This window comes from Aegilops tauschii, chromosome 2 (genome assembly GCF_002575655.3).
Source record: "Aegilops tauschii subsp. strangulata cultivar AL8/78 chromosome 2, Aet v6.0, whole genome shotgun sequence".
In the NCBI taxonomy this organism is placed as follows: Eukaryota; Viridiplantae; Streptophyta; class Magnoliopsida; order Poales; family Poaceae; genus Aegilops; species Aegilops tauschii.
In genome coordinates, this window is record NC_053036.3 from 454739990 (window position 1) to 454755453 (window position 15464).

The 15464-nt window shown below is 46.9% G+C and overlaps 2 protein-coding genes across 2 annotated transcripts; one reads left to right on the plus strand and one right to left on the minus strand.

Annotated features, from left to right (window-relative positions):
• The first annotated feature begins 8719 nt into the window (after positions 1–8719).
• On the plus strand, positions 8720–12866 carry LOC109775252 (cell division control protein 48 homolog B). The gene is made up of 12 exons (XM_020334001.4): positions 8720–9337; positions 9444–9488; positions 9576–9631; positions 9761–9910; positions 9978–10085; positions 10229–10328; positions 10627–10911; positions 11005–11174; positions 11520–11648; positions 12072–12165; positions 12257–12334; positions 12405–12866. The coding sequence occupies exons 1-12, from the start codon at positions 9158–9160 to the stop codon at positions 12714–12716; spliced, it is 1707 nt and encodes a 568-aa protein (XP_020189590.1). The 5' UTR covers positions 8720–9157; the 3' UTR covers positions 12717–12866.
• A 25-nt stretch (positions 12867–12891) lies between these two features.
• LOC109775262 (protein CHROMOSOME TRANSMISSION FIDELITY 7) lies at positions 12892–15124 on the minus strand. The gene is made up of 6 exons (XM_020334008.4): positions 14917–15124; positions 14455–14671; positions 14264–14356; positions 13961–14035; positions 13513–13865; positions 12892–13273 (listed from the first exon to the last, which is right to left on the minus strand). The coding sequence occupies exons 1-6, from the start codon at positions 14973–14975 to the stop codon at positions 13138–13140; spliced, it is 933 nt and encodes a 310-aa protein (XP_020189597.1). The 5' UTR covers positions 14976–15124; the 3' UTR covers positions 12892–13137.
• Positions 15125–15464: the final 340 nt, after the last annotated feature.

A 15464-nucleotide genomic window follows, 5' to 3' on the forward strand; every position in this document is an offset into this window, starting at 1 on the left:
TGCGGTCGAGGTCCAAAGATGTTGTGCTTTGCTTATCCATCACAAGACTCGAGTAGAGGTGAGTAGGAAATGAGAGAACAATACCGAAGTTACCTTTTCCGAAGATTGAGGATGTATCGAGTATCACTCAATGTAATGCTACAATAGTAGAATTGGTACCGGTTTTTTTCTCACACCTACACAAGTAAAGCTTATGGAGGAGCTTGGTGAGGATTGGTGGCACAAAATTTCAAGCAAATGTTAGTCAAGATATCGATAATGTTGAGAAGGTTTGATGACCCACAAGTATATGGGATCAATTGTAGCTCTTTTCAATAAGTAAGAGTGTCGAACCCAACGAGGAGCAGAAGCAAATGACAAGCGGTTTTCAGCAAGGTAATGTCTGCAAGTGCTGAAATTGTAAGTAACAGAGTAGTTTGATAGCAAGATAATTTGTAACGAGCAAGTAACGATAATAGTAACAAAAGTGCAGCAAGATAGCCCGATCCTTTTGTGGCAAAGGACAGGGCAAAACAGTCTCTTATAGTAAGCAAAGCGTTCTTCAGGGTACACGGGAATTTCATCTAGTCACTTTTATCATGTTGGTTTGATTTGTGTTCGCCACTTTGATAATTTGATATGTGGGTGGACCAGTGCTTAGGTGTTGTTCTTACTTGAACAAACCTCCCACTTTGATAATTTGATATGTAGTCGACGTTCACATGACACCACTAAGGAAATCACAACATACATACTATCAAAATATCCTACACATATCAAGTTCACATGATTACTTGCAACATGATTTCTCCTGTGACCTCAAGAACAAAAGTAACTACTCACAAATGATAATCATGCTCAAGATCAGAGGGGTATTAAATAGCATATTGGATCTGAACATATAATCTTCCACCAAATAAACCATATAGTAATCAACTATAAGATGTAATCAACACTACTAGTCACCCACAAGCACCAATCTATAGTTCCGGTACAAGATTGAACACAAGAGATGAGCTAGGGTTTGAGATGAGATGGTGTTGTTGAAGATGTTGATGGAGACTTCCCTCCCCAAGATGGGAGAGTTGTTGGTGATGATGAGGACGATGATTCCCCCCTCCGGGAGGGAAGTTTCCCCGACGAAATCGCTCCACCGGAGGGCAAAAGTGCTCCTGTCCAAGTTCCGCCTCGAGACGGCGGTGCTCCATCCCGAAAATCCTCCCCTTATTTTTTCTAGGTCAAAATGACTTATATACCATAATATGGGCACCGGAGGTGGGCCTGGGTGAGCACAACCCACCAGGGCGCGCCTGGGCTCCCTGGCGTGCCCAGGTGGGTTGTGCCCACCTGGTGGGCCCCCTCTGGTACTTATTGGCTCCAATAATCTTCATATATTCCATAAAAAATCTCCATAAAGTTTCAGCTGGTTTGGAGTTGTGCAGAATAGGTAGCCTGACGTAGCTTTTCCAGGTCCATATTTCCAGCTGCCAGAATTCTCCCTCTTTGTGTGTACCTTGCATATTATGAGAGAAAAGGCATTAGAATTACTCCAAAAGCATTATTATGCATAAAACTTCATAAATAAAAGCAGGAAAACATGATGCAAAATGGACGTATCAAGGTTCACAAAATTGCAAGTAAAACAAGTAGACCAATATCAAAGAATGGCACACGGAAACACACACACGGGGTAGATAAATGGGGTCATGCAACCAAGGAATGAGCTCAATATGTGGAATCCACGGAAACGCTCGTGTTGCACAACTCTAGAGAGACGCTAGCACGATTGCTCAAATAGGCGGATACGACACTTGTGCACAACCTATGAGATGCAAAATGTATCAACTTTCTATCCCAAGTATGCTATATATGTATGATGTTTCGGTGTTTCGCACACGATGATCCAAGATGATCAATATGGTAGTATGATATGCAATGTGGCGATGCTATGGCTATTGCTTACAAGCTCCTTGTTTCTCCTCTTTTTGCTTAAAAGCTTGTTCTCTTTATTTTTTCTTTGGCCACTTCTGCAAAATGCTCGAACCAAGATAACAATTGTGTATGCGGGAACAATCTTGTGACACAATAGATGATATGATGATACCACGATGAGGTGTGTATGCAATGGTACGTTCGTATCGATGATCACTAAAGTGCACAAGTAGCGTGGCCCGGCAATACTCAAATGGCCAGTCTCAATAGGAAAGTGACGCAATGGCAAGGATGTATGTACAATGATGGGATACCACGATACCAAGATGATATAGAAGTTACCACTCTTGCTTACGGTTAGGGTTCAAAAAGGTGAAGGTGGCCAATGTCGAATCCTTGGCGAAGTTGAGCGGCGGTGTTGATGATGTCAAACCGTTCCTAGTTAGCCGAAACACCCTAGGAAACGGAAAAACCGCAAACTCAAAATCTCAAACGAAAAATGTCAAATGGTGATAGCGAAATGCGTTGGTGGTTCTGGAGTTGGCAACGCGGAAGTGGTGGTGGTGGTTGATGAAGAAGCAACCATCCCTAAGTAGCCGAAACACCTTAGGAGACTCAAGTCACCACTCAAGCAACACAAATGCTATATGGAACAAAATGTGTTAGGTTGCGGAAAGCTATGGTGGTTTTGTGGATGATATGGTGGGTGTCCTAGGCAAAGATGCCAAAATGCTAAAATTTTGATGGATTCAAATGGTGGTGGAACCTATCTAAATGGATGGGGGATGTCAATAACTACTCAACGAGCTAAAGGACGTCAAAATCAGACTTCGAGAGTGAAAGTTGTGACCGAAATGGTGTTGGGTGTTGGGCTGATTCGGGGGGGGTGCGGGCACCCGGGGGTACGGGGTGCGGGTGCCCGGGGTGGTCAGGGGTGGTGGGCGAAAATTTCCTGGGGATGCGGGCACCTGGGGGTTTGGGGTGCGGGCACCCGGTGGTGGCCGATTTGGGCGGAAATCTTTGGGAAATGGCCAAATTCGGTGGATTTCGTGGTGGGAAAGGTGGTGATGGAAGGGGGAAGGCTAGATACACTTGCCAAATAACAGATCTGTAGACCAAATCAACAAAATCTCACAAGAACCAACAAATTGCAAGAACAATTTTTGGGGCTATTTTTGTGGGGATTTTTGAATTAGGACGAAAAAACAACAAAATTAAGCTAGCAAATGGGGGGTAGGGACTCCAAGGTGTGAATCAACCTTGCTCATGATACCAAGATGTTGTTCACCCTAGGGGAGGATGTTTTCACACTTGGAGGGGGAAAAGAGCAAGAACAAAAAAACTCAAGAGAGGAAACACTCAAACAAACCACAATCACACATCCACTAGAGTAGCATACAAGAGATCCACAAGCATACCAGATCAATCCAAGGGAAATAGCACTAGGGTAAAGTTCTTCGTACTAGGTGAGGTCTTGATGATCCTATGATGGGGATCCTTCTCCAAGAGGAGGCCTTGAAATCAACAAGAGGATCTTCTCCCTTAGGAGGTCATGATCTCCAAGAGGAGGAAGATGAGCAAAGCTCTCTCTTTGTGTATCCAATACTTTGCTAACCCTAACAATGAACTAGGAGAAGAGTACTTATAGGACGAAATTGGGGGAAAACGGGGGTACAAGGGTCAAATGCCCATAGTGCATGCAGGCACACCCGGAGGGGTCCGGGCACCCAGGGTAAAGGGGTCCGGGCACCCGGACCGGTCAGAGGCGGGCGCCAAGAAGGGGGCCGGGCACCCGGGGGTTGGCGGCCCGGGCACCCGGACAGGTCAGAGGGCTAGCACCCTTAGCGGCTGGTGGGGTCGGGCACCCGGGGGCATCTCCAGTGCCCAGGCGGGGGAGGGCCGGGCACCCGGGGATAGATGGTGCGGGCACCCGGGGGTCCAGGCACCCGGGAGTGGAGGGTGCGGGCACCCGGGGGTGGATGGTGCGGGCACCCGGGGTGTCCAGAGAGCCTCCGGTGCTTCATGTCTTGGAGCTCCTTCTTCTCCTTGGGGCTCCATGTGGACTTGGTGAGCCCTCCATGCTTCCTCACGATCTTCTCCTCGGTACCTAAGAATGCATAACATTTCCGATTGAGGTAGAAGCCGTTTCTTATGTGAATCCAAAGGGAGCTCGAAGAGGAAAGAGGTAACCTCATTCGATATCACGTGCATGGGCTCTCGTTATTGGTCCACTTGGTGTTCGAGGTGATGATGAAATGTCCGTGGGGATGACCGTAGGATGCTCCGCATCAACGAGCCAGAAGAATAACCTGCACTTTGTCTCCGCCTGAATGTTAGAGACTTTGTTAGTGGAGAGCTTTAAATGGGATCCAAGGAATTGCACCTCGTAAGTCGACCTGGACGAATATTCTCCACTTTGGTCTCTAATCCAGCGGATGGAGTCTTGCACGAGTGGATCCAAAATTGTGGAGTTGACAACAAAAGCAAGGACAATGAACTCACCTAGCTGCTCAAGGCTGTTCAGCCTAGCCACACATATAATCCAGTTATCATTTAGAAGATCGTCGTCGACTGGTTTGTTCTTTTGGGTTGCGGTGGTGAAAAGGTCCGGATAACGGTGGCACAGGCCCCCCATTCCTGTTATCCATGCCAAAATGCAGCCTTATGCTCGTCGCCGATTGTGATGACCATGGACGCCTTGAAGAGGGACACATTAGAAGCATCACACGAATCTCGGAACTAGCCTGCGGGCGATGAGGGTCATCCCATTGCAGCCAGAGCCAACACAGCCTTCTACCTCGGCCTCATGTTTTCTCCTATTTGTGTCTTTAATTCACGTGGTTTGAGTCCTTGCGCTTCAAACAGGCCTACATATATATATGTGAAAATGTAAAGAGATCTTGGTTTCCCCATCAGTTTTTTATGCTCCAAAAATGTTTTCTAGGGTTATCATCTACTACTCTTTTTTGAGTTGAGGTTATCATCTACTACTAGTCTGGTCAACTCCATCTTGGATCAGTCTTAGTCGACTTTGTGCAAATCTGAACCAATCCAAGACGAGAATGAAATGGGCCGGCAATCTCTTCAAATGCAAAGAGGGTTAAGGGCATCTCCAACGCTAACATGTATATTTGTGCCGCAAATGTCCGTTTTTCACGTCTGGACAGAGGTCCGGACACTGATGCGGAAGCGTGCAATCCAACGCTAGTCGCAAACTTCGACCTTCATCTTTTTTAACATTTTATCAAACACTTGGTGTGCAGCGCCGCGACTTGGGAAGGATACCGACAAGGGAGCTCGGCGAGCTCAGGGGCGTGACCACGACGGCAGGGGCGCCGGGCGCGGCGACGGAGGCCGGTGAGCTCAGGGGTGCGACTACGATGGAGGCCGGCGAGCTCGGGGTCTTCTCTTGGGTCGGCCACAACGGCAACACCGTCGGGACGCGACCTCACCGTGTTGGCCATGCTCGAGAAGGCGGCGAGCCGATTGGGCACGCTGGCCTTCATCTGGGCTCGGCGGCGGCCATGGGAGGAGAGGTAGGAGGAGGCGGCGACGGGGATGGAGGACTTGTCGGCGGCCATGGGGAGGAGAGGTAGGAGGAGGCGGCAATGGGGATGGAGGGCTCATCGGCGGCCATGGCGGATTCCATCATGGTGGCGCCAACGCTCTATGTGTTATCTCTTTTCAGTGTCTTTTTTTAGGATGGAGAAGAGAGAGGGGAATGGATACAGGTTGACTTGTCGTCGGTCAGCTGGATGTCCGGACTCTCTCAAAGCTCCCCTACTTTTGTTCCTAAAATATCAGTCCAGACAGAGAAAAGAGCATATACGAGCCCCAATTGAATTACAAAAGTGATCCGAACATTGCAGTCCGAACATATACGGGAACTATGCGGGTAAATCTTATAGATGCCTAACTACCAGCCCTTTCGGCCAACTCCCCGCACTACTTGTTTGGAGCCGTTGGAGCTTGCCAAGGGTGATCTGAACTATCTCTTTGTTGTGATGACACATGGCAGTATCCGTTCTTTGTGTGACAAAGCCTCTCGCTCTTTATTGAGCCGACGGTTTAGCGACATGGGTACCTTTGAGCCCGCGAGAATGCCCGCTTGCCCTATCACATTATGCTAGGCCTTGTTGGCGTCCACAGCGACACATACACTATGTACTATCATTTATTGAAGGCAATACATAACACTCGCTAACGGGCGACAACTTACATGAGCTGACCCGGTACTGTAAGAGTTTCTTTTCCCCGTTTATTTATTTTGTTTGTGTGAGTGTGTGTTTTTTCAGTTTCTTGTTTCATGTGTCTTTGTGTTCCTTCTGGAAAATTCTATTGCGTGAACATTTGTTTTTCAAAACATGAACATATATTATAGATATACATGATTTTCATATTTAAGAATAGCTTTAAACATACATAGTCATCTATTCACATATAATTTTTTTTCTCGCAACATATGAACTTTTCTTTTCACATAAAACATTTTATAAAATTACACAAACATTTTATACAAGCACATTTTTTACAATAATGCATTTATTTATTTATTCTTAAGGCGGTTACATCAATTCAGTGAAATACAATATTTTCAAGATTTATAAAAATAATTAGTACTACCTCCCTTCCAACTTACTTGAAATTATATGTTTACGTGAAGTCAAACTTAATATTTTTTTACACACTTGGTCAAATTTAAAGAAGTACTTTTTAGGAAAGCCATCATGATGACTCTATTAATTTTCAAACATAATTACATCCTCTATTAGGTTAGATAAAATGAAAGCCGGAGGATCGCCCATCCATACACAAGTCTCGGATCCTTCCAGACGGGCAGCTAACAAATGAGCTACAACATTCCTCTCCCTCAGATAATGTTCCATGATTACACGAGAGAAATTCCTATCTAGGAACACACGCTCTTCATATATTGACGAATCTTATATCATTGGAAAACCTTCATCATGCATAGTTTCAACAACTCTCAAGCAGCCTGAGTTGATTATTATCTTGTCGCATCCAACTTGACCTGCGAGGATGAGCTTGGCTTTCAACGCTCTAGCTTCAGTTGTAGCCATCAAGTTTATATGTTTTCAATTATGCTGTTACTCGCTGCCACAAATTACCAATGGCCATCTCTGATCACAATACCAGTAGCTCCCTTCTCCTCGTGAAGGCAGAAACTAGATATGTCCTATTTTGCGGGTATTGGCTTTCTGCTTTATGATTCTCTTTTGCTTATGTACCTGAGCTGAATTTTGTACTTTGTGATATTTGATTAATAAAGAGATTGTGTGCATCGCTTGATGTAGAGGTTGTCCTCATTTTTGAAAAAGGGAAATGTTAACGTACGGCAGACCGGCCGAACGCTCGGCCGGTCGAGTACGAGTCGCATGATCCCTCTGGATCAAACGACGTGTGACAGCCCACATGGCCACGTCGGTACCGCAGCCTCCTGGTCCACCACCGCTTCCCACCCCTCTCGATCCCTCTCGATGGTCTTATCCGTCTGCTCGTCCACTCATCCCAGTCCTTTCTCATCCCCTACCTCCAGCACTGCTCCTCATCCCCTACCTCCAGCAGGAGCGCCCAAATCAAGTCGCTGGAGAAATCACATCTGTTCCCCACTTTCCTTTTTTGCATCTAGATCGGGTTGAGACGGGGCTCTGCTCTTCCACTCATCCACTACTTTCTGATGTGAGGAGTACTTAGGGGCTGATGCAACCGGGGAAGCCATGGTCGTCCATCTCCTCACCCCCCCCCCCCCCCCCCGGCGTTCTGCAACCGGCGAGGTTGGAGGTTGGTGCTGCAATTTGCTGCAACCAGCACCGAGAAAGCTACCACCGGCGCCGGAATTTGCTGTAACCAGGATCCACATTTTTTGAGTGATTTTTTTTGCTGCAACCAGTCCAAAAATTTGCTACCATCGTTTTGCTTTTTGCTACCACAGTTGGCTGTCCGTCTTTTGATTTTTTTGCTTAATCAGATCCATCTTTTTGCTGGAACTACTCAAAAAATTGTTACCATGGTCTTTGATTTTTGCTACCGCTGTCTTAGTTTTTGCTCCCACCTTGTTTTTGAATTTTTGCTGGATCCATCTTATTTTGCTGGAACCTCTCCAAGTTTTGCTACAACGGTGTTTGAATTTTGCTACAACCGTCTTCGTTTTTTGCTACACCCCCATTTATGATATTTTTGCTAGATCAATCTTTTTTGCTGGAACCACTCAAAGAGAGAGAGAGAAAGAAGGCTGTAAATGGCGTGGAGGGAGCTGCAAATAATACCAAAAAAATGCTACAACCAGCGTCCTACAGAGCTTCAATCGAAGGCGACGGATTTTGGGGACCGGCCACCACGCAACCGCGAAAGCTGGAACCGTCCATGGAAAAAGCTTCAACCGTTTTGTGAAAAAGCTTCAGCCATAGAAAAGCTTCAGTGGGCGTGAGAAAAAAGTTGTAGCTGACGGCATGGTGGTGTGGCGAGGACAACGACCGGCGGCGAGCTGCTGATGCTTCAAGGCAGGCCTCGGTGCGTCCAAGGCGGATGTCTAGGACGAACAGCTGGATGCAATTTTTGTTGAGAAAAAAAAGATAAAGAAGGCTAGTCTGACGATGGACAAAAAGACAAACTAACGCCCAAGATGCGACCGGCCGAACCGTTGCGCCGGTGCGCCGGCGCCTATCATTCGCCTTTGAAAAAAGACAAACTAGAACTTCGAGTCGTTTGAAAGGGAGGGGTACTTGTTAATGTGCCGCACTGAAGGCCGGCCCATGTTTATACCGCTGGGAGGGAGTACTTGTTTAATGTGCCGCACTGAAGGCCGGCCCATCTTTATACCGCTAAGACGAGAGCTGGGCTTGCTGGGCCGCCATCGCCGTTCCACCCGCTCCTCTCCGAGCGCCGCCGCCGCCGCCGCCGCCTTTCACCCTCCTCTCCCCGTGCGCTTCCGCTTCCTCTTTCTGGGTTGCAGCGACAGCGGCGAAGGCGAGGGCGGCGCGTGGACCTCCCCGCGGCGAGAGTCGCATCCTCTCCCTCCCCGCGAGCACCGTCGCCGCTCCACGCGCGTGGGCCAACAGTGCCTGCGGCGTCCTAGGGCTCACCAGGGTTTATCCCGGGTTCTCGCTCGCAGCTCCGGCGATTCCCTACGACTCTCCGTTGTCGGCGCGGCTTACCGTCCCGCCGCCTGCACGAGGACGACTTGAAGTCCCCCACGCGGGTCTCGGAGAGCACTGAAATAAGCGTAATGGGCGAGGTAATGGCCGCACGGAGCAGAGGCGGCACTAATGGGGAGGACGGCGAGCCGGTTGCACGTTGGCGAGCGGAGGAGGCTGTCGCTGGGAACCGTATGGCCCTTCAGGCCCTCCGGGAGCTCGTGATTTATCCCTTCCTCTACGCTCGCCAGTCCCGCCTGCTCGGGCTTAAGGTGCTACCTCCTGCCCCCTTCTCTTCAACCCCCAGCAATTTCATCGTCTGACGGGCCTTCTTTAACCAATTTGTGCTCCTTGTGCTGCGTGTGCTTGCGTCTGCAGTGGCCCAGAGGGTTGCTGCTCTACGGCCCCCCTGGCACCGGAAAGGTACTGCATTAGCATTGGCATGTCTTGATCGTCCTACAAATGTTGACCAGTGTGGTTCGTAGGATTGATTCTTGTTCTTCTTGTCAGACAAGCCTGGTTCAAGCCATTGTTCGAGAATGCAGTGCCCACCTGACAATGATCAAGTACTACCTCAGCTTGATGGCATCCATACCTACAATTTTAGTCTTAATCTGCCAAATAGGAGTACCATTTGTTTCTCAGTGTGTATTTGGGCATCATCATTAAGTGCTCTAATCTGCCTGTCTTGACAGTACGTATTCTGTGCATAAAGCTCATGCTGGAGAGGGTGAGAAATTCTTGCGTGAAGCTTTCTCTGAAGCGTACTCTCAGGCGTCACAGGGCAGGCCGGCCATTATTTTCATCGATGAACTGGATGGTATATGTCCACGGCGTAACAGTAGGTATGCTTATCATGTTATCATTTTTGGTGCTTGCCCAAATCTGTTTTTCTCATTGTGCTTCTCACAGGAGAGAGCAGGAATCCCGCATTGTTGGTCAGCTGCTAACTCTGATGGATGGAAATAAGAAATTGTCGAAGAAGCTTCCTCACGTAGTTGTTGTTGCGTCAACTAACAGGTTAGAAACGCCAGTTGGAGGATTGTAATTGCTGCTTTAACTGCCATGCTTAAAACCTCTCCAATAGGACACTGGTTGTAGTCTATATATCATCTCACGAAAAGTAGTTGTACTGAAACAATATCTTGTCTCGTAATGTGTAGGGTGGATGCCATCGATCCAGCATTGAGAAGGCCAGGACGTTTTGACTCAGAGATAGAGGTCACTGTTCCTACGGTAGAAGAAAGGCTGCAGATTCTTAAGGTAGCATAAACTTACTATTTGGGTCAATATTGATTTCTTCTTATCTACTATCTTTGTGATGACTTCTACGTTGCATTCTGCTTATTACTCCGGTTGTATGGTTAAATCTGCAAAGTGCTATGCTTTTGGATACACGCCCTAGGATGCCTGCATAAAACTGAGATCACTTGCCACTGCTTGATACTTTTTGTACCGAGCCTAAAATGTTTGTAACATAACGCTGCAAAACCTGCATTGTCTGAATCCATTAACTGATATGACGAATTTGCTTGAAGTCTAATAGGCCTTATTTTTGTAGCTCTATTCCAAAAATCTGCATCTTGATGAAAATGTTGATCTTCAAATTATCGCTGGATGGTGCAATGGTTATGTTGGTGCTGATCTAGAAGCTCTGTGTCGAGAAGCTGCCAGACTTGCTTATCGTAGATTGTCAAACTCATCCGAGGATGGGAAGGTGCTCACACTACTCATGGAAGATTGGGAGTCTGCGAGATCTCAGATCAAAGCAAGCATGATAAGAGGGGTAACTAAAGAAGCTCCAACTGTTTCATGGGATGATATTGGAGGTTTGAAAGATCTAAAGGTGAGATATGTTTTGCTTTAGGCTTTCTTATCATATACGAATCCTATCATATAATACAAACATGTTGTGATGACGATTGTCCCTATGCTGCAGAAAAAGCTTCAGCAAGCTGTTGAGTGGCCCATCAAGCATGCCGCTGCCTTTGCAAGACTGGGGATATCACCAGTTCGTGGTGTGCTTTTGCATGGTCCTCCAGGGTGCTCCAAGACTACCCTTGCCAAGGCTGCAGCACATGCCGCCCAAGCTTCTTTCTTTTCTTTGAGGTTTGTCATAGAAAGATCGATTACCGTGTACATTGTTTGAATCAAATCACGAGTCTATACATTTCTAATCAAGCTGAGTCCAACTAATCCCAGATATAGAGGACGGAAAAAACATGAAGTTTTTCTGGGCACTAAAACATGAAAAAAAAATCACTTCGTATGAGTGTATGACATCAAGCTGGTTTATTAATAGGAGTGTTTGCTGGTTTAGTTGTAGTATGTTTGCTATCCTGCAGTGTGTGCAAGCTTAAACTAATGAATAGAAAAGCTCCACGTAGCCATCTTCTGTTCAAGATGTACACCTCATCGAAGGTCATCTAGGTTTTGAAATATTTTGTTGACCAGTGGTGCAGAACTATACTCGAAATATGTTGGAGAAGGTGAAGCTTTGTTGCGAAGAACATTTCAGAGGGCACGGCTGTCGTCTCCAAGCATCATATTCTTTGATGAGGCTGATGCAATCGCCCCTAAACGGTATGAGATCAATGTGTCTTAAATATAGAACATAAACACTTAAGATCTACATTATGTGATGTGCAATATTAGTAAAAGAGAACTTGTATAGAACTCTTATGAGAATTGGTATATACTTTTCTATCCTTTTGCAACTATCTGATCAAGAAACTTACATCTGATATGGTGCAGATCCATGAAGAAACTTGTTGTATTTCGTGTGTATCTCACAGGTGGATTTTAAAAATTAGGAATTAAGAGTGTTAACATATGTTCTTAGAAACTGTTCCTGAATTTTGTTTATCAGGACCAGAACCGAGATTGATGTGAACTTCAGTTGTGCACTTGCGAATCTTTGCTTTTTTTCAACCGAGTACTGACCGTCCGTCGAGATGCTAGTTTTGCAACGAAATAACTTAGGTTGACACTTGTGTGATCTTGCAGAACTGGTCCTAGTGGGGACAGTGGCAATGCCACAGTAGGAGAAAGACTCCTATCAACTTTGTTGACTGAAATGGATGGTTTAGAACTGGCTACGGTACATCTTAGCTTGCTGATAGTTTTCAACTTGATTCTACTGAATCCCTACTTCTCTTTGTAATAAAAGGCTATCTTGATATATGTTGTAGGGGATTATTGTTTTGGCTGCTACTAATCGTCCCAAGGCAATCGATGCAGCTCTTCTCCGTCCAGGGCGTTTTGATATGGTACCCACCTGTCTCTGTGTCCCTCTCTAGCATGCACATCTGCAGCCACCATAACTTTCTTGAACTGCAGGTGTTGTATGTTCCACCGCCAGATGCGCAAGGCAGGCACGAGATACTACGCATCCATACACGGAAGATGAAGTTGGGGGAGGATGTGGACCTTGGGGAGATAGCGGAGCGCACCGAGCTGTTCACCGGTGCTGATCTCGAAGGCCTGTGCAGGGAAGCAGGAATGGCGGCACTGAGGGAAGACCTGTCAGCCAGTTCAATACACAAGGCTCACTTCGAGGCCGCGATAAGGTCGCTAAGGCCATCACTGACAAAAACAGAAGTTGACGAGGACGCAGCTGCCGCCATCCATGGCCCAGCTAGGAAAAATTAGAATATGATACATCTATTGAGCTTTTGTTCAAGTTCGTGTTACACAAGCATTTTGGATCAGTCAAGCCTTGGATAACGCAATCACTGGGTGATTAAATGATATATTTGTGCGGCTCTCTTTTTTTTTAATGAAATATGAGAATTCAAGCGACTCTGGCTGTGTTTGCCCACTGCTATTTTTCTCTACAACCGTCTAAACACGACGGCCTTGGCTATATTGACAAACTGATAATGAAATAGCTTGTTACAGAATTACACTATCTTTGCTGAGGAATAACAAAACATGTTAGGAACAGGAACTTTATGTGCATTGAATCATCAGCACTAGGAGAGCAGAATGCCCTATTTAAGTGTCAAGTATTCGACATGACGACTTTTGCAACTGTTCAACACATGGGTTTCCAGTTTTGGGAGCACCTCTCCTATACATCTCCATCCCTGTAGACTAAGAATGCACTGGTCTTGCAGTAGGTCGATGCCAGCTCCTTCCCTTCAGAGGTTGGAGGCGTGAAAGCACATTGTGAGATCCCCAACGTGCCGCCTTCACAGAAGCTTTTCCTGTAGGAGATCAACGGAAGCGACGTCGTCAGGACAGGGGAGGCAAGCTCGATAAACCAGCAATCTATCTTTGCAGGGTGATATCAGTTACAGCTAGTCTAGCAAGAATGTATGCAATCTGGTGAAAAATTGACACATGATGCTATCATGTCCCCTTGTTTAGGAGAAGAGTGCATGCTTCATAGTGATGAGTTTTCAAGGCATGAGAAAGCTGCAAGGAAAGGGCCTGGATAATGTACCTTGCAGCGTCCACAAGCTGGGACGCTATTCCCTTTCTTCTGCGCGATGGCACCACCCAGATTGCCCGGAATCCGCAGAGCGCGGGCACAGCTTCTTCTTCACAGACTATGGCACCAGGGCCCTGGCACTCTTCTTTACTCTTGTCGGGGTGATTATGCCGTCGTAGGACTTCCCTCTTGAAGCTTATTTTCCCAAACTCCAATGTATGCTTTGCCTGTGCTGATTCAGTTTTATTGTCCGGCAAATTGCTTCGGTTTTCCGATGCAGAGCTTGGAATAACTTCGTGTGCTGCTTTTATCGGTTCGGCAACTAGACACCCCGCTATCCTCCCGCCAGATACAAACAGATACACCTATGCAACAGAGATGTTCTTTTTTCAGTAACACAAAACATATTGCATTTATGCGGTTATATCTTATATACACAGGAATTACGACTGTAACTTACCTTGCAGAGCTTATGAAGGAGCTGGCCTTCACCAAACCCCAGCTCCTTCTCCACCACTTTGATCACCTCCTGAACCTGAAATATGTACATGATATTAAATGGTTGCATCCTAAATCTCAAAATCTGTGCAATTTGCATCTGCGTTTCTAATGTCAAAATGTGGATTGATTGTGAAGTGGTTCAGGCTTTCAGCAGTAAGCACAGACGCATACACACAGATTACAGCTACCAGTTAACTTACAGTCTGCACTTCTTCAGAAAGTCATGGATCTGACATGACAAAGTGAGTTTGGCAAAAATTACCTTGCTGTTCCGTATGCATGAGTTTTCACCGCTTGCTAGAATTATCCGGTCACCACCCTCGGACCTCATAACCACGGTTTCCTCGCGCCAACCCTGCAACTCGTCGATCAGAAACTCTCCAACCATAGAAACACAGGAACCAAGGGCAATGTCACTGCAATTCACAAAAGAACAAGCGGGGCCTAATGAACCTTGAACGGGACGCCCTCGAGGTAGCTCTTGTGGTAGGCCCTGTGGACCTTCTCGTCCTCGTCGTTGCCGCGGGCATACATCATGCCGCAGGCCGCGCACATGTGGAGGAGGAAATCAGGCTGCCCCAGCTCCAGGTGGAACTGCCCGTAGTTCCTCTTCTTGTTGAGGACCTTGCCGTCGCCGCAGCTCTTGGGCCTCTTCGCCTCCGTCGCTTCGCTGCCCAAAACAATCGACACGGATCAGTCCAAAGGTGAATCTGGAAGGCACCAATTCGGTGTAGAATACTTCCAAGATTTTGGAAGCATCAAACACCCCTCCACTTGGAAGGAAATGAGAACGAACACAGATCAAAATTTCGCGTCGGGGGGTAATTCTGCATCAATTGTAAGGCTAGGCTCCGAACCGGCGAGATTTGTGGTACGAGCGGTGGTCGACTTCAAGCGGGGAAGGAGAAGAAGAACCTGTTCGAATCCGGCCCCGTGGCCTGGCGCTTGAAGAACGTGTTGATCTTGGGCTGCATCTTCTCGCGCTCTCGGGGGTGTGTGTGTGTGTGTGGGTGGGTGGGGGAGGCGACGGCGGCCGGCGGAGACGAGGAAGACGGGGAGCAGCGATTGGGGGGGACTGACCGGGGGGCAAGCGGGCAAATGGACGGTGCTGATGAGAGGATGACGCCGCGAGGGGAGGAGATCGGACGGGCAGGGAATGGGAAGGCCGTCGCGCGGGTTTCTAAGATGAAGATGTGGGATTCGGGCGCCAAAACAACCGCGAAAGGCTTTTTTTTAATAGTACATTTATTTATTTTATTAATTTACAGAAATAATACGCCGATTTTTTCTTAAAATAATTTTTATTTTATCTTTATGTAATATTAAAGGAAGGATTGTTTCTCCACTTTTTTTCGTTTGCGGTGGGACCAGATATATTTTCGTCCGTCATGGTACCAATGATTTTCGTTCGTCCAAAAATAATCTGGCCTCGCGCTGAGTTTTTCGTCCTATAAAAAGACGGC